The sequence below is a fragment of the Vombatus ursinus genome, unplaced genomic scaffold (assembly GCF_900497805.2).
Source record: "Vombatus ursinus unplaced genomic scaffold, bare-nosed wombat genome assembly UNPS02011916.1, whole genome shotgun sequence".
Classification (NCBI taxonomy): domain Eukaryota; kingdom Metazoa; phylum Chordata; class Mammalia; order Diprotodontia; family Vombatidae; genus Vombatus; species Vombatus ursinus.
Window position 1 is genome coordinate 3,112,445 of NW_020951694.1, and position 23,642 is coordinate 3,136,086.

Consider the following 23,642-nt stretch of genomic DNA (forward strand, 5'->3'; position numbering starts at 1 on the left):
ATAGGGACTTCATTGAACTCATAATTGGTACCACTACTTTTACTTCATCTCAAAAAGGTGGGGGATGCATATAAAACATGCCATGTGTAAAATGTGCACTCAGCTCCCAGTCAAGCCTATTAATGGAGACTGTGGTCCCAGACAGGGTCCTGGCAGCATGATGCCTAGTATTTGGGTGCTCTGTGGTTACTGAAGGCTGAGTTGTAGCTAAGATGGTTTTTTAGAGTTAAGTGAAACAGGACAAGGTAAATACTGCAAGAGGTTCTGAGGTAAAGAGGCTTTCAAGAGTAATCCTTTGGTATTGGGGCTGAAGTGTGATGAAAATGAGAGAAATAAAGAAACTCTGGACTCTGGAGGAGAGAGTGGGGCTGATGATTTTGCACAGCTTTGCCTCACTCAAATCCAATTCACTTGCAAATCAAGACACCACCCTCCAGATGTCATTGGTACTCTTCGAGAATGAAGGACAAACAACAATCTGTGAGGAGTAGTGGTAGCTGCCCCAGCCCCTCCCCTCTGAGGAACCCAACAGGCTAGTTCCAGTTGAGCAATGCTGCTATTTCCTTCTTCTCTAATTCCTCCTCTTCCTCTACCTGTGTGGGGAGACATACACTATATGTGGGTGCTCTGTCTAAAGGATTATAAATTTTGACTGCTTATATTTTGCAAAGTATCTTAGGGTTTAGAGGCTAGATTTTTTTTCCTTTTCTACTTATTTAGTCTATCATTGTTTTTTGTTTTCTTTTTTTAATGGGACAATTAACTCTTTTGTTTCAGGTAGTTTTCATTTATGATTTCTTGAACTATCTATAGCTCTGGAAAACCAGGATTTGATAAAGTCCATTGGGATTCAAATAGAGCTACCTGACTATGCCTTTAAACCCAAAGCACTCTGGCTCTCACTGATTGAACAATAATAGGTCCCAGTCCCAGCCCAAGCCTCACTTGCTCATTGTTTGGGTTTTTATGGCTCAGAGTGTAAATAGCAATTGTTTCTGTTTTGGCCAGAAACTTTGAGGGTCTTCTCCTCCCAGACTGATCCTTTTGTGAAGGCAAAGTAGGCCATTTTTTACCTCAATTCTTACCTAACCTTTAACTACTGAATGGGTGTTGCCTAAAACAAACTGAGACCTAGTCATTCTGACCTATGTCTTGCCTGGACTCCTGTGACTCTAGAGGAGAGAGTGGGGCTTATGACTTTGCACAGTTCTTCCACCAAATCTAATTCACTTGCAAGTCAAGACATCGCCCTCACTGGTCCTCTTTGAGAAAGACAGAACAACAACAACAAACAAACAAATGAACAACAAAAACCAAGGAGATGATATGGAACAAGAAACACATCTAGGTGAGATTAAATTGATAGTTTTTTTTTCTATTGGCCAAGTACATTAAGAGCACACTTGTATATTTTGTGAAATGAAAATCAACTGATAAGCAATCTACAACCTTCTGTTTAACATCTACTGAAAATTTATTTGAATTTTAGAATGTTAGAAATAACTTATTAAATATCTCCATAAAAAAGATCAGGAAAACTCTGACAGTCCAAAGTGCAGACATCAAAATATTTATGTTCCATGAATCATACTACCTCAACATCCAATTCAAAATCTGAATAGGATGCTACATAGTAACATTTTACCTGAGAATGTGGTAGGAACTCCCCAGATGGGTGACCAGGGAGCTTGGAAAGCATACACGTTGTCTCCTTCTGAAATGTCATTCAAGTCCTCTTCATCAAAGAAAGAACGCTGGAATCCACTGGGGGACAACTCAACCAGAACCACCTGGAATGGAGAAAGTTGTTTCTTTTAATTTTTAAAGCAGTAGCCAACACAGCAAACAAAGTAAAAAATGACAACATAAGACCTTAGTATAGTAATACCCCTTCTTTCAAAATCAAGAGGTGTAGCAGAAGCCCTCATCCTCTCTAAGTCTCTCACTGAGCAGCTGCATAAGATTTTCACCTTTCCTATTTCACAGAAAGGCTATCTCTAGTTCTGAGATGATCATCACAGAAATATATAGGGAAAAACCCCCAAACATGTAATCATTGTTTTAAAACAACACTGCAGAGGGGTGGAGCCAAGATGGCAAAGTAAAAGCAGTGACTTGCTTTAGCTCTCCCCCAAAACCCTCCAAATACCTGTAAAAAATGACTCTAAACAAATTCTAATGCAGCAGAACCCACAAAAAGACAGAGTGAAACAAATTTCCAGCCCAAGATAACTTGGATGGTTGATTAGAAAGGTCTATTGTGCCTGGCTGGGAGAGAAACACAGTTCAGCGTGGGTGTGGAGGCAAAGACCAGGCCTCAGTGAACCTGGAGCAGGCCTCAGGGGACTGAATCACAAGCAGCTGTGGTGGTTTCCAGACATCTCGACCCACAAATGCCAAAGACAACTTAGAAGGTCAGTAGGAAAAGTCTGTGACCACAGTGAGAGAGAAGCCAGGTCCCAGCCCCAGTCCCAGCACACCAGAGGAGGGGCAGCTGCTTCCTGAGCTATTGGCCCACAGACTGAGGGAGAATCCAGTAGCTGATCAGAGGAGGATTGCAGAGATCTCTTTGCTGGTGCTGAGGCAGGATTCTCTCACTTTGCCCATGCTTGGATCTGGGTCACAGTTCTGGGTGGTGATCCTGGGGCGAGGAGAAGTGCTGGCACGGTGGAGCAGGAATCCTCTTCACAGTTCCAAGGCAGAAAAGAGTGCTTGTAGTCACTCATAGACCAGAGCACAGACCAGGAAAGGAGTAAAGCCCTCACCCTTGATCATACCACTTTGAAAGAACTGAAAACTTACAGATTCCTAGAAGTATCTCTGAAAACAGCTGCACAAAACCTAAGAAACTTGGAACAGTACATTCTCCACACAGGAACTAGACCCCTACCTTAACAAAAAGTTTAAAACTCAAGTAATTGTTTGGGATCATGAGCAAACTGTGCAAAAAAAGTCAGACCACAGAATCTTACTTTGACAAAGAAGATCAAAACATACAACCAGAAGAAGACAACAAAGTCAAAGCTCCTACATCCAAAGCCTCCAAGAAAAATATGAATCAGTCCCAGGTCATAGAAGAGCTCAAAAAGGATTTGGAGAAGCAAGTAAGGGAAATAGAGGAAAAACTGGGAAGAGAAATGAGAGTGATGCAAGAAAATCACGAAAAACTAGTCAATAGCTTGCTAAAGAAGACCCAAAAAAATACTGAAGAAAATAACACCTTAAAAAGTAGTCTAACCCAAATGGCAAAAGAGGTCCAAAAAGCCAATGAGGAGAAGAATGCCTTAAAAAACAGAAATGGCCAAATGGAAAAGGAAGTCCAAAAACTCACTGAAGAAAATAATTCCTTAAAAATTAGAATGGAACAATTGGATGCTAGTGACTTTATGAGAAATCAAGACATTGTAAAACAAAACCAAAAGAATGAAAAAATAGAAGACAATGTGAAATATCTCATTAGAAATAGAAAAGCAACTGATCTGGAAAATAGATCCAGGAAAGAGAATTTTAAAATTATTGGACTATCTGAAAGTCACGATCAAAAAAACAGCCTAGACATCACCTTTCAAGAAATTATCAAGGAAAACTGTCCTGATATTATAGAACCAGAGGCTAAAATAGAAATTGAAAGAATCCACCAATGACCTCCTGAAAGAGATCCCCAAAGGAAAACTCCTAGGAATATTGTTGCCAAATTACAGAGTTCCCAGGTCAAGGAGAAAATATTGCAAGAAGCCAGAGAGAAACAATTCAAGTATTGTGGAAACACAATCAGGATAACACAGGATTTAGCAGCTTCTACGTTAAGGGATCAGAGGGCTTGGAATATGATATTGCAGAGGGCAAAGGAAATAGAATTACAGCCAAGAATTACCACCCAGCAAAACTGTGTATAATCAATGAGGAGAAAAAATGGATATTCAGTGAAATAGAGGACTTTCAAGCACTCTTGATGAAAAGACCAGAACTGAATAGAAAATTTCACTTTCAAATACAACAGAATACAAAATCAAGAGAAGCATGAAAAGGTAAACAGGAAAGAGAAATCATAAGGGACTTATTAAGGTTGAACTGTTTACATTCCTATATGGAAAGATGATATTTTTAACTCATGAGACCTTTGTCAGTATTAGGTGGTTGGAGGGGGAAAAAATTTACATATGAGGATAGATTGACAGATAGAGGGCACAGGGTGAGTTGAAGATGAAAGGGTGATATCTGGAGAATAAAATTAATGGGTGAGAGAGAATTATACTGAGAGGAGAAAGGGAGAGGTAGAATGGGGTAAATTATCTCACATAAAACAGATAAGAAAAGGCTTTTAACAGTGGATGGGAAGTGGGGGAAGGTGAGAGGGAATGAGTGGATCTTATTCTCATGGGATTTGGCTTAAGGAGGAAATAACATACATACTCAATTGGGTATGGAAATCTATCTTACCCTACAGGAAAATAGGGGGAAGGGGATAAGAGAGTAGGGGGATGATAGAGGGGAGCGTAGAATGGGGGAGGGGGTAATCAGAAGCAAACACTTCTGAGGAGGGACAGATTCAAACGAGAGAATAGAATAAACAGGGGGTAGGATAGGATGAAGGGAAATATAGTTAGTTTTCCACAGCGTGACTACTATGGAAGTGTTTTGCATGACTACACAAGTATAAACTATATTGAGTTGCTTGCCTTCTCAATGAGGGTGGGTGGGGAGGGAGGAAGGGAGAGAATTTGGAACTCAAAGTTTTAAAAACAAATGTTAAAAAATTGTTTTCACACGCAACTGGGAAATAAGATATACAGGCAATGGAGTATAGAAATCTATCCTGCCCTACAGGAAAATAGAAGAGGAAGGGGATAAGAGAAAGGGCAGGGGAGATAGAACAGAGGGCAGATTAGGGGAAAGGGTTTCCAGGATGCACACTGTGAGATGGGGAGAAAATTTGGAACTCAAAATCTTGTGGAAGTGAATGCTGAAAACTAAAAATAAATAAATTAATGAATCTTATAAAAAAGGGGGGGGGCACAAATGAGGAAACTGAGATAAAATGATATTCCCATAGTTACAAAGGCACTAAACCAGGATTTAAAACCAAGTGCTCTGAGTCTGATCTAGTGACATTTCTGCTATAACATAAAGTAGATAGAACCTAGTTGTTTACTTACTAGGAACTATAATGTGTGTATGTTTTAATGACTTTTAAAGTTAATTCACAAACTATTTATTGAATATCTACTATAAATTGAGTACTGCATTGGGGAAAAGGGGAGAAATAAGAATAGAAGACTTCTCATTTCATTAGTTTTTGTGAAATAATAATTCAATATTCTATGTAGATTTAAAAAAATAAAAAAATTAAACAACACTGCAAAAAATATCAATCTAAAATTTTCTCCTTTTAGACTGAAGCAAATAGCATAAATACCTTAGAAAAGACATAGTGAGCTACGCAGGTAACAACCTTATTTTTTCAACTATCCTGGATGTGACTCACTGGATATAGTCTCCCTTGTTCAGAAAGGGAGTATTAGGTAAAATCAGTTTAGGGCAGAGAGTATTTGGATCTGAATCCTCTTTTCAATGCTGGGATGAAGAGTATTTTTTACTAAGAAAGCAACACTACATTAGGAAGCCAGAGAGTATGACTTCTATTCTTCTTCTACTACTTATTAAGTATGTGACTTTAAGTAACCCTCGTAAATCTCAGGGAGATAGTATTTTGGAAAGCAAGAGGCTAAAGCAGGTAATTTCTTCTGACTCTCAGATATAAGATTCTAAGCTGCTACTGCCCTAGTCTGAGCCATTAGAGGACTTGGAGGGCCTGATCTTCTTGGGGCTATTCATGAACATTATACGTTATCACCTTTGGTGGGTCACCTCATTATACTTGTTACTGAAAGATCACAAAGGAAATATCCCAATTTTTGCTAAGTTATGTGCATAAATGCATATCATTACTACATATGATTAATCAAGAAAGCACTGGTCTAGTCATATGGAGAGAATGACTGATAACATATGTATCTCCAGAGTGATTCACTAGTTCCCATGAAACATAAAGACCTAAAGGAAGCCTCCTGGCAGATTACACAGACACTTGATTAAAGTGCTATGGAAAAACATGGCAACAAAGCATTCAGGATTAGAAAGGTTACAATCTTTAGCGATGGAGGGAGAACTCACATTAAAGAGATCAGAGATTCACTGTAGTACCGAAAAAGAATGCATAGCAACAAATACATCTTGCATCTTGCCAAGCAGAGTGAATTGTTTGGGAGTGGACTAAAAGTTCACAGGAGTCTGAAGCATTAAGTTTTACAAACTGGAACAAAAAACTCAGTCTTCAGCAAAAGTATTTCCAATATGTATATTATATTATCCAGCATTCCCTCGTTTCAAATTGTTTAGTTTTTGTTTCTGCTTTTTGGTGAGGCAACTGGTGGTTAAGTGACTTGTCCAGAGTCACATCCAACTAGAAAGTGTCAAGCATCTGAGGCCAGATTTGAACTCAAGTCCTCCTGACTCCAAGGCCAGAGCTTTATCCACTGTGCCACCTAGCTGTCCCCTGTTTCGTATTGTTTAGAAGGCAGCTTTTTTAATATACTGATTTACACTACTTGGCTTTGGAATCAAGAAGAAAAGGTCAGTCATGAATGATTCCAGGGGAGCAATAACACCAATTTAGTAACAGAGAAGTACTAGATTCTGAGTGCAGAATAAGATACACACACACACACACACACACACACACACGCACACACGCACACACCATTCCCACACACATATTTGTTTTGCTGGACTGTGTATATTTGTTGCAAGAGGTTTGCTTTTCTGTTTTTATAGGATAGGAGGGGAGAGAATCAATTTTTGTTAATTAAAAAAATTAATTAAAAAAAGGAGAGGGAGTAAACTGGAGCCCAGTAACAAGCAAGATAAAGAAGATCCTAATGGATGGAGGTAAAGTTGACTTTGTAGGTAAATGAGGCTTGGTGGGATGAGAACCATAACCAGAATATCAATTTGGAAAAAAAGATCATTGCAGCTTGCTCTGCAATTATCCCACCATTCCCCCTAATTTTCAACTTCAGTTCCACTGGCTCTTATCCTGCCACCTTGTAACATGTCCAAATCATTTTCATCTTTAAAAACAAACACAAAACAAAAAATCCTTTACCTAATTCTATACCATCAACTAAATTATTATGCTGTATGCTTCCTCTCTCTCAGGCCAAATTCTGAGAAAAAAAAGTCTATAGGTTATCTCTACTTTCTCACTTCCCATTCACTCCTCTACCCCTTATAATCTGATTTCCCTCCCCACTACTGAATTGAAATTCCTTTCTCTGAAATCACTGACGATTTCTTCATTGCAAAAGCCAATGTCCTTTTCTCAGTTTTCATCATTGTTGACCTCTCTCCTGCTTTGGACATAATTAACTAACTAGTACCCTTCACTACTCTGTTTCCTCAGTTTTCATGACATTGCCCTGTTGTGGTTCTCTTCTAACACAATTAAACGATTCTTTTTTTTTAAATGATTCTTCTTACAATTCTTTGCAGGTTCATCACACATGTTCTGTTCCTGTGCCCTCTCCTCTTCTCTCTCTACATTTTCTCCCTTTAGAATGTAAGCTATTTGCAGATAGGGATTATTTCATTCATTGTACTTATATTCTCAAAGTCTAGCACATTGTCTGGCATAGAATAGGAGTTTAATAATAATTGTTGATTTGACTGATTGATCTATCAGATCCCATGGATTCAACTGTCATATCTATGAAGATTATTCCCAAATCTATACAAAAAGCCCTCATCTCTCTGTGGCACTCCAATACCATTCTCTAACTATCTGCTAGAAATTTCCACTTACATATCATATAGACATCTCATATTCAATAGGTCCTAAATAAAATTTATCATCTTTCCTTATAAATCTACCTCTTTTGCGGGCAGCTAGGGGGCACAGTGGATTGAGCACCAGCCCTGAGGTCAGGAGGACCTGAGTTCAAATCCTGCCTCAGACCAAACACTTGACACTTACTAGCTGTGTGACCCTGGGCAAGTCACTTAAACCCAACTGCCTAAAAAAAAAAAATCTACCTCTTTTCCTTTATTCCCTATTTCTGTCAAAGGCACCACCATTTTTCTAACCATTCAGGTTCATAACCTCAGTCATACGTCATTCTTCTTTATTCTTCCCTTCCCCTCCAATCAGCTGTCAAGTCTATTAATTCAACCTTCTCACCATCTCTCATTATTATCCCTTTCTCATACCACAATTACCTTCATTAGGCCTTCCTCACTTCTCAGGTACATTCTTGTAGTAGCCTCCCCATAAATCTTCCTGGATCCAGGCTCTCTTCTTTCCAAATCATTATCCACACAACCACCAAATGAATATTCCTACAGTGTTAAGTCTGGCTAGGTCATTCCCTGCTCAAGAAATTTTACTGGCTTTCCATTTTCTCTAAGATAAAACATGAATTACTCTATTCAGCAGTGAAAAAGCTTCACAGCTACAGTCCATCATTCCAGGCTAATAATATGACTTCTTTTCATACCTATGTTCCAGCCAGACTGATCTACTTGCTGTACCCTGTTCACAACATACCATCTCTAGTTTCCATGTCTTTGCAAAGGCTATGCCCTTACCCAGAATGCTCTCTCTTCTTTTCTTTGAATCTTGGAACACTTAGCTCCTTTCAAGGCTCAGATCAAGGTGCCACCTTCTTCAAGAAACCTCTCTTATTTCTCCTAGTTGTTCTCCTCCATTGAAATAAATTTGTATTTATTTTGTCTTCTGTGTTTGATCATTTGTGAACACATTGTATTGCACTAATAGATTCTAAGCTCCTTGAGGACAAAAACTGTCTCACTTTTGTATTTGTACCTCCAGCACCCAACATATTTAGTAGATACTTAATAAATACTTGTTAATTGAATTGAAGAATATACATTATTATTCAAAAGAAACAGGAGCAAGATGAGGAAAAGGCAAAGTAAAATAATACTGCATGTTAACATGATACACTTAAGTTAGGAAGTCTGGGAATCTAGAAACCAGAGTAGGGAAATATAATGGAAAACACCTGCACAAAGATCAATACAGGTAAAAACAAATACATTAACACAATATTGTAAAGTCAGAATATAGTCCTGGCCACATGGACTAAGGAGCTATCATGGGAATGAGGAATTAGATTTCTTTTGTAGCAAAATCAGATTTGATTTGATTTCTAACAATTAGAGCTATACCAAAATGGCATGAGTTACCCAGGGAAATCATCATTTAAAAGTTAGGAGAAACCTTAAAGGTCAACTAGTTCAATCGCCTCATTTTATTTAAGCAATCCAAGCAAAGGCTGGATAGCTTGGATGTGATATAGAAGGGATTCTTGTTCAAGTATGAGTTGGACTTTTGAGGTCCCTTCCAACTCTGGGTTTCTGTGATTATATAAGATGACAAAATTGAAATGATGGAATAATCACTTCTGGTGAGTTATTTTTATCTTGAATTTTCAGTGCAAATACAACAAAATAATTTGCCAAAAATGCAACTCAAATTCCACTGCTAAAAATGTTCAGGTACCACTAGAACATAGTACGAAAGCTATTTCAGAATCAAAAGCAGAGCAATGGTAATGGAAATTATGATCCTATTATATCCTACAGAACCTAAATGCTAAAAAATTCAGGAGCTAATATAAAGATAATAATTCTAACCATCAATAAAAAAATTCTTTGAATGAATCTTTTCAGAGAGGGATCCAAAGTAGCTACATCACTAAATTATATGCACAGGCTTCAGTTCCCTGGAGCATTCATTTCTTTCTCAACTAGAAGTCATTCTATATCTTGAATCTCAGAAGCAAAAAACAAACAAACAAAAAACAACTAAGTATCAAATGACCTAGAAACAGTATACTATGCGATGAACTTAGGCAAATTCAAATAGAAATTCACTTTCCACTCTTAAGTTCAACAACATAAAGTGCTTTGAGTCCATCCTTCCTATCTTCTTTCTTTCCCATGAAAAACAGGGAAGAGAGAACATCCAGAAGGAGCTAATAGTTGATAGTGTCAAATGCTACAAAGCAGTCACAATTCTTTGCACACAGAACCCTTCAAATCACAGAATTTGAGTTGAAAGGAAGCTTGGAAGTCAAGCTGTCCAATTCCCACACATGAGGAAGGTGCCCAACAGGCACCTTCAGATCCTGGTCTGAAGACTTCTCTAGAAAAGGAACATATCACTCCTTTAAACAGGTTTTGCTATTTTTGGAAAGATCTAAATGTTAAGGTTTCCCCCTCCAGCCTTGGCAGTCATGACTTAGCTGACTTCTCACCCTGTAACATCCTTCCCACATGCTGGCCCCATTCTCCAATGCTGAGTGCTCTTAGGGCCTTCATTTTAGAGACAGAACCAGGCTGGCCAGGCATCCTTTCTTCCCACCTGCGCTTCTGACTTTCCAGAGTTTGCTGCTAAGCTCCCAAAGTACTTTCCCCCTTTCCCTCCTTTCAGCCCTCTTTTTCATGTACTCTTTCCCCAATTAGAATGCAATCTTGAGGACAAGGACTGTCTTTTTGCTTGCATTAGCAGCCCCAGCATTTGGCATAGTGCCTAGCACTTAATAAACACATGTTGCTTTCCTGCTTGCCTACTAACCACTCTATTTAAAATTGGAGTTCTGTTATTTTACTATTCCTTATTTCCAAGAAATGTGTGGTATTTTCAAATTTTCTCATAAGCTAGCAAAGAGACACCTGCTACTCTTCTTATACCACCGAGGGGAGGGAAAGAGTCAAAGAGGGGAAGTGATTTGTTCAAATCACTGGATAGCTCCCATAAAGTGCTTTACAGTTTACAGAGTATTTTCCTCACAACCATCCTATGACATAAGTAACACAAGTATTATCATCCCCATTTTACCAATGTGGAAACCAAGGCTCAGAGAGGCCAAATGATTTGGTCAAGGTCATACTGCCAGTAAGTGGCAGAAATAGGACTCCAACTCAGGTCTTATGACTCTAAGCTCAGTATTCTTTTTATTATCAAAAGTAGCCTCTCAAAAAGGATTTTTAAAAATATTTTAGTTGTTAAACCTGAAGGCCTCTTACTATTATCTAATCTTCTATTAACCTTTCATTAGCACAAGATCCATATACAATTTCTATGGCAAAAAAGGATGTCCAATAAATGTCAATCAGGAAAGGACTAGACTTCATATACTTTTTAAGATGAAAGTTATGTTCCCTTCTAGTCAAACTACTGAGTCCAGAGACAAAAACTATACATGGCCAGATCATGTTACTTGGAAACCTAGTGATGAATGAATATGCAATGAAATAACAATTTATGAGTGACACAGCTATCATTATTTAGTTTAATCAATCTAGATTGCTAAGCCAAACATCTTCCTATTATTTTGGAGTTCAGCACCTATTAAATTTAATCCCATCAAACCTCATTAGCTGTGATTTTGCCTTCTTCTGCTACCATCTTTCTCAGGGTTGCCACTGTGCTGAAAAGTGGCACTGCCAAACCAATCCTCAAGAACCTGTGACTCTTGTACTGGAAGACCAATGTGACATTTAAGGACCTGGAAAACAGAAAGAACATATTTCTGGAAAGACTGAAATGAATGGCACTTCTGTGTCACAAATTACCAGGTTCAGCATTTAAGAAGTTAATTTCTGCTTCTGTATTTTAAAATACACTTGAGAGTCACAATTTTACAAGGACTCATTATGGTAGGTCTCTGCTACACACCAGGAACGCAAATTTTAAAGTCACAGAGTTAAAATGTTCATTTTTTTCAATTATTAAGCATTTTTTCTCCCTCACAACTCTCCCCATTCACTTAAAAAAGAAAAGAAATAGGAAGAGAAAGACAGAAAAGAGAATGAGGAAACAAGCAAGAAAGAATCAGAATCACTGCATCATATAAGTATAGTCAAGTAAAACTAAATTCCCACATTGGCCATACACAAAAACTTGTTTCTCATTCTGCATATTGGCACATCATCTCTGTGTCATAAGATGGTCAATATTATTCATTAGTCTTCAGGGATCATGGCTGATTATTTCATAATCAGAATTCTTAGGTCTTTCAGAATTGTTTTTATAATATTGATGTTATAGTATAAATTGTTCTCCTGGTTCTGCTCACTTCACTCTGCATCAGTTCAGGCAAGACCTGAGTTTCTGAAACTTCTTTTTCTTCATTTATTATAGCACAGTAGCTTTCCTTTATATTCATATGCCATAATGTGTTCCGATATTTCTTAAGTAATAGAAACTCTTTTAGTTTCCAGTTCTTTGCCACCACAAAAAGAATTGCTATAAATACTTTTGTACACATAGGACATTATCCTCTTTCTTCAATCTCTTTGGACATATGTCTAGTAGTGGTATTGCTAGGTCAAATGACATGCATGTATTGTTTAGTAATTTGGGGGTGGGAAGGATAATTTAAAATTGCTTTCCAGAATAGCTAGACAAATTCATAGCTCTACCAACAGTGCATCAATGTGCCTGTTTTCCTGAATTCCTTCCAACATCTGTCAGCTTTGCCAATCTTATAAGTATGAAGAAGGAACTCAGAATTGATTTAATTAGCATTTCTCTATTAGTGATTTGGAGAATTTTTTTCATATGGCTAGAGATCATTTGGATTTCTTCCCCTAAAAATTGGATTTTCAAATCATTCAACCTTTTTTATCAATTGAGGAATGGCTCTTATTCTTATAAATTTTATTCAGTTCCTTACATGTCTTGGAAATGAGAACTTTATCAGGTAAACTTGCTACATGATATCATTCTTAATTAATAAGCAAAACTGAGCACATTTTTAAATAAACCCTAGATTTAAAGATAATGCTTCTGTGGAGCAAAACTTCTAAAAATGAATACTAAAACACAGAGAAGTATCTTCCACATTGCTTCATATTAGCTTATATTCAGTATAATCAACAGCGTGGTTCAGTAGAAGAACTGACTCACATAGAAGTTAATTCAACAGAATCTGCGACATTTACTGCCTCCTGCTACCTTAGGCAAATCAGCTGAACTCCTGTGCCTCAGTTTCCTCATCAATAAAATGAGGAAGTTGGTTTAAATGGCTTCTATACAAAACCTTTACTGTATAAAACTTCTGACCTAGGGACTTATATTCCGAAGAGATCAAAGGCAAAGGAAATAGGTACAACTGTACACATACAAAAATGCACTATGAAAATATTCATAACAGCACTTTTTGTTGTAGCAAAGAACTAGAAACAAAGTAGGTGTACATCAACAGGCTGAATAATTTTATGTAAATGTAATATAATATACTATGCTATAAGAAATGATAAAAGGCAGGTGCTTAATAAATGCTTTAAAAAAATTTAATCTACCATCCACATGAATGTTCTTTTCTGGTATTCTCTTCTCCAGGTAAAATATTTATAATTCCTTTCATTGATTTAGCCATAATCCATGCCCTTTATCACCCTGCTCATCCTTCTCAGGATGGTCTTCAGCTTGTTAATGTACTTTTTAAAATATGGTACTCAGTCTTGGGGTGGGGGGAGGGGCAAGATGGGGAGAAAATTTGGAACTCAAAATCTTGGGGAAATGAATGTTGAAAACTAAAAATAAATTAATTTTTTTTAAAAAGGAAAAAAGTATAGCTTTCAAAAAAAATAAAATAAAATAAAATACGGTACCCAAATGTGGTAGAAGGAAGGTTCATACACAGTGAAAGGTATGCTGTCACTTTAGGTCTTTTTTTCATAAGAAGTTGTTAATGATGAAAAGTGCTCTTGTTCAAAGGAAAAGGTTTGTATTCATTTTGAAGTTATATATGAACATTTCTGATACCTAATATAAGTAGAAAAATAACTTTGTTTTAATATATGCTTCTAAAATACCTGTATGAAGAAACAGCTTTCAGATGGGATTTTGGCCAGTTTTAGAGAGAAAATGACTCTTAGTATAGACTTGCCTTAATGCTTTTCCAACATCAGGATCTTTTCTAATGAATCCTGTTTTCTCATTATGTAGTCGAAGTATTTAAGCTTGAGCTTTGTTATTTGACCTTCTGAAAAATAGTCTTAATTTCTTTAAGTATTGACTAATTTGATCTCCTTGCTGTCCAAGGGACTCTCAAATGTCTTTTCCAGTACCACAATTTGAAAGGATCACTTCTGTGACACTCAGTTTTCCTTACAGTGCAACTCCTACAGCCATACATTGCTACTGGAAAAACCATAGCTTTGACTAGATGGACCTTTGTTGGCAAGAAGATGTCTCCGCTGTTTAATATACATTCAGATTGGCCATAGTTTTCCTTCCCAGAAACAAGTACCTTTTAATTTCATGGCTGAATCTCTGTCTGCAGTGATCTTTGAACCCCGAAATATAAAACCTGAAACTGCTTCCATTTCTTCTCCCTCTACTTGCCAAGAAGTGATGAGACCAACTGTCATGAACTTAGTTTTTTTGATGTTAAGCTACAAGCCAGCTTTTACACTCTCCTCTTTCACTCTCATAAAGAGGCTTAATTCTTCTTCACTTTCTGCCATCAGAGTGGTATCACCTGCATATCTGAGACTGTTGATATTTCTTGCAGCAACCTTAATTTTGGCTTTTGATTCATCTAGCCTGGCATTTCCCACGATATACTCTGCATATAAGTTAAATAAATAAGGTAATAACATACAGCCTTGTACTTCTCCAATCTTAAACCAATCAGCTATTCCATACTCAGTTCTAACTGTTGCATCTCGACCTGCATACAGGTTTCTCAAGACCCGGTACTCCCATCTCTTTGAGGACTTTCCACATTTTGTTGTGATCCACACAGTCAAAGGCTATAGTGCAGTCAATAAAGCAGGAGGAGATTTTTTTTTCTGGAACTCCCTTGCTTTTTCCATAATCCAGCAAATGTTGGCAATTTGTTCTCTAATTCCTCTGCCTCTCTAAAAACTAGTATGCTCTTCTGGTAATTCTCACTTCACATATTGTTGCAGAATCTTAAGCATAACCTTGCTGGTATGTGAAATGAGTGCAATTGTTTAGAAATTCAAACATTCTTTGGCATTGCCCTTCCTTAGGATTGGACAACTGTTCTTTTCCAAACCAGGGCCACTTAAATTTTCCAAATTTGCTAGCATATTGAATGCACTTTAACAGCATCATCTTTTAGGATTTTAAATAACTGAGCTGGAATTCCATCACCTATGTTACTTTATTGTTAGCAACACTTCCTATTGTTAGCCCACTTGACTTCATTCTCCAGGATGTCTGGCTCAAGATCAGTAACCATACCACCATGGCTATCAATGATGTTTAGATCTTTCTTGTATAGTTCTTCTGTATAGTCTTGCCACCACTTCTTAATCCCTTAAGTCCCTACCACTTTTATCTTTTATCATTCCCATTTCTGCATGAAACATTCCCTTGATATCTCTAATTTTCTTGAAGAGGTCTCATCTTTCCCATTCTATTGTTTCCTTCTATTTCTGTGCAATATACACTTAAGAAAACCTTATCTCTCCCTGCTATCCTCTGGAATTCTGCATTCAGTTGGGTTTATCTTTCCCCTTCCCCTTTACCTTTCACTTTCTTTCTTTCCTCAGCTATTTGTAAAGCCTCAGCAGACAGCCATTTTACATTCTTGTTCTTCTTTTTCTCTAGAATATTTTTTTCTTGCTACCTCCTATACAATATTACAAACCTCTGTCCATAGTTTTTTGGGTACTCTATCTAACAGATCTAAGCTCTTAAATCCATTAATCACTTCCATTTCATAAGGAATGCTATTTAGATCATATCCATACATCTGATGGTACTTTCTTCAATGTAAGTCTGACTTTTGCAATAAGAAGCTTATGAGATGAGCCACAGTCAGCTCCAGGTCTTGTTTTAACTGACTATATATAGAGTTTCTTCACCTTTGGCTACAAAGTATATAATCAATCTGATTTCTATATTGACTACTTGGTGATGTCCATGTGTAGAGTACTCTTTGGGTTGTTGAAAAAGAGCGTATGCTATGACCAGTGAGTTATCTTGACAAAACTCTCTTAGTCTCTACCCTACTTCATTCTGTACCCCAAGGCCAAACTTGCCTGTTAATCCAATTATGTTTTGATTTCCTACGTTAGCATTCCAATCCCCTATGATGAATATATCTTTTTTTGATGTTGTTTCTAGAAGACTTTGAATGTCTTCGTACAACTGATCATAGTTAACTGAAAGAGCTTCAAAGGCTACATTCCAGTAGAGAAGAGGATTTCTTCAACTGAAGAGTAATGCAGATCAACAGTCAAGCAGTGAGCAGAGTAGCAGTTTAGGGTAGAGCCAATGTTCCTGAATGGACTGCTGAAACAATGTGTTTTAAGGATATTTTAAGGGAGCTAAGGGAATCAGAGAAACGATCTTCATAAAGGATGCATGCAGCATCTGAACTGGGTCAAAAAGAAAAAGGATAGAGAAAGTCATAAGGTCAAAAGCCTTCCCAAGAAGGGTTAGGTTTAAAATTGAGTTAATTGGTTGGAATCTGAAGTCCACATACCTGGTCTGACATGATGGAATGGGTAATGACACACAAAGGAAAGGATCAAAGGTATTGCTCTGTTTTTGGCAGTGAGGGCAGGTCAACGAAGACCTATGACAAAAAAAGATTAAATTTAAGACCAGTTGTTAATGTACTTCTACGGCAGAAGAGTTTTTTAGTAAATGGTTTGTACAAATTTATAGTTGCAAATAGACACATTTTCCTTACCTTGTAAATAAAATTAAATACTGTTGCATTGGTTGCTAATCAGCAGAGGAAACTGAAAAATCTGGGTGGTAAAATCGTCCTACTACCTGCAACAGTGTAACATTCATAATACTGGCCAGATGAATTTTAATGTATCAGAACAATAGGATCATAGAGCTAGAGGCCTCATTAGACCTCATAGGCCATATTAAGTACTAATTCCTTGTTTTAGAAATGAGGAAACTGAAATCCAGTGAGATAATGTGATTTGCCCAAGGTCACACAGGTAGTAAGAAATGGGATTTAAATCTGATCTCCATTGTTTCCAAAGTAGCACCTGCTATTTCACCTGCTCTTGAGGAGAACATTCAATTTTAAAATAATATATATTATTATTTAAATTTTAATTCATTTCATTGCCTTATTTCTAGTTATGTCCCACTGGAAAAAATACTTCACTGAAATTTGAAAATGACTTCACTGCATGTGTCAGCATAATGAACCAGGCTGCCAGACACAGATTGTACACATGAAGGAGAACTTACCATTTTACTGGGTCATCTGTGTGGTTCTTTCTTAATAACACAGTTTTAGAGTTGGAAAAAATCCTAGAAATCATCTAGTCTAACCCATCCATGTTACAACTGAAGAAACTGAAGTTCAGAGAAAGGAAATTACTCACCCAGGTCACACAAATATTAAGCAAAATTTAAGATTTGAACCCATATCTTCTGATTCAAAAGCTAGTACCTTTCCTACCATATCACATTGTTTTTTCTGCTCTTCTTTGTCCTCCCCTCCCTTTACCTTTTCCCCAAATAGTGGCCATAATACAAAATAAAGTACAGTTTATTATCTATTGAACAACATTTTATTCTTGTTCATCTATTCAAGGAGATATGAAATGTTCTACACTCTAAAATTTTTTAAAGCACCCCAAAATTAAGTATTTGTGCATGTGGATTCCCAAGTCCATGGACATGAGTTTACAATGGTTCACATAAACAAACATCAGAGAGCTTCAACTCTTGGGGAACTGTGCTGTACATCTACATACTATGACAGAAGTAAGCCAGCAAAAATATTGTTTCAATCCTACGCCAGGATATATGGGCAGGGTAAAGAAGAAAAAAAGCCACACTGCCATACAATTTCCAGACCTATTTTCTCATGACACTCTCCATCAAACTATAGTGGATAGGGTAATGGACTTGGAGATAGAAAGACCTGGTTAAAAATTTCTGCCTCAGATACATACTAGCTATGTGACTCTGGGCAAGTCATTTAAATTCTCTGTGCCTCAGTTTATTTATCTGTAAATTGAAGATATTAGACTCAATGTCCTCTAATGTTTCTTCCAGCTCTAAATCTCTGATCCTAAGATTTCTCACTAAAAGGCTAATATAGACTTATAACTCCATCAAGGGATTGCATATTTGAAAAGCTACCAATTATGTGAAGAATCCAAGAAAGCCTTCCTCCAGCCTAAATTTTAATGAAAAAAAAATTCCAAAGTCACTCATCTCCTTGACATCTCTAGGTCAAAGATAACAAAGGTATAATAATATTCATTTCTTCTACGTCATTATACTTACACATCCCATCTTCCTGACTATAAAGTCATACAAAGTAAGTAATATTTTACATCTTCCAATATTTTAAATTGCTAGTTATTAAAAAAAAGGCTTTACTGGAAAATTCTCCATATAAATGGAGGTGGCTTAGTCAGCCACCATTAATGAAGCCGTAATGCCCTCTCCAGCACTCCTGCAGCTCACCAAAATAGATATTCCCATTCACTCATGCTTTAAATAAATTGCGTCTCTAACTTTAAAGTCTCTTGCTTTAGGATAGGAAATACCAAATACTTTTCTGCTTTCATGTTAATTTTTCAGTGGTGTAATTTGTCCCTTAATTTTGCCACACACATTCATCTTCTCAGACCATTCCTTTATACTTTTGACTTCACAAAATACAGACAATCCACTGCATATGTTTAATTGGTAGGCATATTAACTTACTGGCAGTATTATTCTCCAATTTCCCACCAAATGTACCTTTTTTAAACCTCCTTTTCTTCTCTTAAACTTTCTTCCTTCTTTCTCTTTTATACTTTTCTCTTTTCTACTGCCTGTGCCTTAAACTTACGATTGGCACCCACAGACACTGTTTAGCCACACTATGAGCACTAAGGCTGAAGAAGTTGATCATATCTATTTTATAACATTTTCCCTAAAATCTTTGGAGTATTTTTTTTAACAGAACTCATGCTTCCTCAACATATAATTGTTAAACAGTTGGTATTATTACTTTTTTAAGGTTAATGACCAAGTTAAGACAGTTCAATTTAATAAACATTAATTAAGCACTGACTATAAAAAAGAAAGACAATACAGTCCCTGCCCTCAAGGAGAAAGATATTACAATCTAATGGGATGGCCTTGTGAACACCAGTGCTCACATACTCTTATGTTCAGTTGACTTTTATAAAGTAGATTTCTTTTGTCTGTTTGCAGAATCACAGCCTCAGAGTTGAAATGAATCTCCAGGGTCATGTATTCTAGTAAATGTCCAAACAGGAATGCTCAGTACAGCAGCCCAAAATGTAGTCAGCCAGCCTTCATTTGATGATCTCCAATGACAGGAAACAATCTTCATCACATAAATTCATTTTACCTTTGATTCTGCTTAATTCACTTTGCCTTAGTTCATGTTAGTCTTCTCAGACTTTCTAAATTCTTCATATTCATCAAGAGAGTGTTATATACAGTAACAGCAATATTGTTCAAAGAATAATTGTGACAACCAAGTTATTCTGAGTACTGTAAATACTCAAATCAACTATAAAGGACCTATGAAGGAAGATACTATACACCTCCAGAGAAAGAACTGATAAATAGAAGTACACATGGTATGGTTTTACATATATTTATAAATCTGTGTCAAATGATGGCCTTCTCTAGTGCAGGGTGGGGAGGGAAGAAGGGAGGGATATAGTTTGGAACTGAAAATGTAACCAAAAAAAAAGAAAGAAAGAAACATAAAAACAAACAAAAAATAAGATAAGGGCAAAAAACAAATCTTCTGGCCACTAGTTCAAAAACAAACTTTTCAACCTAGTCAAGCCAATTCAAAATGAAGCCCCACCTTTAATACTCAAACTTATCAAATCCAACTTCAAATATATAGTAGCTTTGTGACCCTAGGCAAGTCACTTACCCTCTCTCAGACTCAGTTTCCTTATCTGTAAAGTGGGCATAACATTATCACCTAGGGTTGTGAAGATTAAATGAGATAACCTTTGTAAAGTACTTTGCAAATCTTAAAGCATTATTATTATTATTAAGGGTAGGAACTATGTCATATCTCTTTTGAATCTTCCACAGTTCACAATTCTAGAAAAGTAGGCATTCAAATAATTGTTCAATCAAGTTCTTAAACAGCAGAAAGACACCTAGGACTTTCCCAAATAGGACTGCTTGCCCTAAACCTTCTGGAATCCATATATATATATATTTTTAATAATACCAGTAAAGATATTGGGGCAGCTAGGTGGCAGAGTGGATAGAGCTCTGGCCTTGGAGTCAAGAGAACCTGAGTTCAAATCTGGGCTCAGACACTTGACACTTCCTAGCTGTGTGACCCTGGGCTAGTCACTTATCCCCATTGCCTCACCAAAAAGCAAAACAAAAAACAAAACAACAACAACAAAAAAAAAACAATACCAGTCAAGGCATAAATCTGGACATCTGATTATTTTTATTGCTAAATAGGCTTACAGAGAAGCTAAGGGAAGAAGTGTGCATGTATGTATGTTGTGTGTGTGTGCATCCATATATATGTATATATGTGTGTACATATCTGTATCTATAGCTATAAATAGATATCCCCTTTCTTACCTATACTGGGCTTGAAAGTGATTCTGAACAAAACTTTGTCTTGGAGAAAGCTGATCTGATGACGGAGTTTGCACCAAATTTTTGCTGGGCTCAGACTGGGGCTGTGAAGAAAAGACGAAAATGAAGATTAGGTAAGCACTTTCAATTACCCAGTAAAACCACAGCTTTCTACTGGCTATACTAGACTCACTCAACTACAAGGTCAACTATTACAATGCTTCCCTGACTACCCCTCAGACTCCCATACCCCTTTTGTCCTTGGTGAATCAATTCATAATTTGGGATCAAATCCAACATTCAATTCCTCTGTACTTAAGCCAAAAGTTCATCAGAGAAAAATATAAAAGTTAGGAGCTGTGAAAGAATGGAGATAGGAGATGGAACACAGAGTTCAGCCAACAGTAGGGCACTGTGGTTGTAACAGTGAGAACATGACTAATAAGAAACAGGGCAGAGAGGGAGGTGAGAGCCAGATAACAGCAGAACTTAAATGCTAGGCTAAGAAGTTTATATTTTGTCCTAAAGGCAATGCGGACCCACTAAAGTCTGTAAACAGAGGAGGGATGTCAGTCTAATACCTCAGGAAGATTATTTTGGCAGTTCTGTGAAACTGTTCTGTGAATTGGAAAAGTAAAAGATTGGAAGGCAGAGTGACCAATCAGTAGGCTATTGTAACGGTCCCAACAGCAAGTGCTAAAGGTCTGAACTAGGGCAGTGTGAGTGAAGAAAAGGAGATTCAGTAAAATGTTGTAGATACAGAATCACTAGAACTTGGCAAGTGATTGGATATTAGAGTTGAGGAAAGAGTCAAAGATGACATTCAACTGGGTACAAACCTGTGCGTATGGAAAAACAGCTAACTCTGGAAGAGGAAGTAGTTTTGAGAGGAGTATTACCATTAGGGGATTTCCAGCAAGAGATAAGCAGGAGCGGGTCCCATTGGTAGTCTCCTCGGGCTGTCTACATGGTACTTCATTTCCCAGAGCTTTCACCTCTAAATATTCTCAATAATTATATCTAATCATAATGTCTTTTACAATCCTACTATCTAGCTTTCCTCAACTCCCAGGAGACAATAGCCACTCATTGTTCCATATAACACAGCCTTTTGCTACCCAGCTTATACATCTTGCATCTTTATTTTTGATAGTTCTCTTCGCACTCCAAAAGATAGTGGTTATTCCCTTTCCAATGGAAATGGGTGTCCTTTAGTTTCTCTGCCTTCGAGTGTTGTAACAGAATATGTAATTGTTTCTAAAGTCCTCTCTTCTACCACAACCCTCAGGGACTCCCAGTACCCTAAGAGAACCATCTCCTATTATATACTAGAAATGGTTCTTTTTCTCCAGCTCTGTTAGATCATGGTAATTTATTTATAATACATTTTTATTGATGACTTCTGCTTCATACTTATCCCAAGTATCCTTCCCCCAGAGGTCCTTCCCACACAAAATACAGTATTTTTCAGAGAGGAAAAATACTCAGCATAATTGATCAATATACTGAAAAAGTCTAAAAACCTGTGAAATGTGTAATACATGTGGATCCCAATTCCACAAGGAGGTTTCCTCTCATATATTTTCATTTGAGTCCTTGATCTTTGTGATGTTGTTACACTCACTTTGAATTTTTTGGTGTGGAGTTGTTTCCACTTATGTTGTCGCGGTTACCATATATATTATTTTCTTGGCTCTATTTACTTCACTGTGCATCAGTTCACATAGATCTTTCCATGTTTCTCTGTATTTACCACTTATAGCACAGTTCATTATATTCATGTACCACAATTTGTTTAGCCATTCCCCAACTGATGGCCATGTACATTGTTCCAAATCTTTGCTGTCATAGAAAAATATTGCTAAAATATTTTGGTGTATATGAGGGCTTTCTTCTTATTGATGGCTTCCTTGGGGTATAAACCCAGTAGTGGGGTCTCTGGTTCAAAAGGTAGGACAAGGGGCAGCTAGGTGGTGCAGTGGATAGAGCTCCGGCCTTGGAGTCAAGAGGACCTGAGTTCAAATCTGGTCTCAGACACTTGACACATACTAGCTGTGTGACCCTGGGTAAGTCACTTAACCCCATCAAAAAGCAAGGAAACAAACAAAAACAAAGGGTATGGACATTTTAGTCACTTTATTTGCATAATTCCAAGTTATTTTCCAAAATGGTTGTACCATTTCATAGCTCCACCAACAATGTGTAAGTATGCTTATCATTCCATAACCCCTCCCACATTGACTATTGTGATTTTTTTGTCACTTTCACCAATTTGCAGGTTATAAGGTGAAATTTCAAGGTTGTTTTGATTTGTATTTCTCTTATCATTAGTGATTTAGAACATTCTTTCATGTGGTTGTGAATACCTTGCAAGTCTTTTCAGAACTTTTTCACATCCTTTGACCATTTATCTATTAAAGAATGGCTATTCACATTATATGTATTTATTAATTTTTAAATTATCTCAGACATCAAGCACTTATCAAAAGAAAGATGATAGAGATTTTTTCCCATTTAGCCACTTTTCTTCATATCCTAGGTGCATTAATGTTGTCCATGCAGAAGCTTTTCAAATTCAAATAGTCAACATTCTCTATCTTTTGTAATTGTTTCTATTCCTTATTCCGTTAGGAATACATCTCTTACCCATACCTGTGAAAGGCATGATTTGTTTCTAATTTGTTTATAGTATGACCTTAAATAATAAAGTAAAGTATCAATTTAGAATACATTGTGGAATATGGTGTAAGGTGTGGACCTAAGCTTAATTTCTGCCAGTCTTCTCAGTAGTTTTAATCAAATAAGTAGGGTTTTTCTCCCTAGGTAATTTGTCTTCATTTTATCAAACACTGGGTTGTTGACTTCTATTGGTTTCTAATTCTCCCTTGTCTGGTCTGGTTCACTGATCTATCTCTTTTGTGTTCTAACCAATACCAAATGGTTTTGAAGACTGCTGCTTTGTAATATAGTTTGAGGTCTGGAAGTGTTATTTCCCCTTTATTCC

General features: G+C 37.0%; 1 protein-coding gene across 5 annotated transcripts in view; it reads right to left on the reverse strand.

Moving 5' to 3' along the window:
- USP43 (ubiquitin specific peptidase 43) overlaps positions 1-23,642 on the reverse strand; it is a 134,339-nt gene that overhangs the window by 83,416 nt on the left and 27,281 nt on the right. For all 5 annotated transcript variants that reach the window (XM_027857017.1, XM_027857015.1, XM_027857016.1 and 2 more), the window contains exons 3-6: positions 20,642-20,742; positions 16,554-16,646; positions 11,456-11,591; positions 1,646-1,790 (exon numbers count right to left, since the gene is read on the reverse strand). In XM_027857017.1, the coding sequence (XP_027712818.1) occupies positions 1,646-1,790; positions 11,456-11,591; positions 16,554-16,646; positions 20,642-20,742 (475 nt within the window). The remainder of the gene's footprint in view (positions 1-1,645; positions 1,791-11,455; positions 11,592-16,553; positions 16,647-20,641; positions 20,743-23,642) is intronic.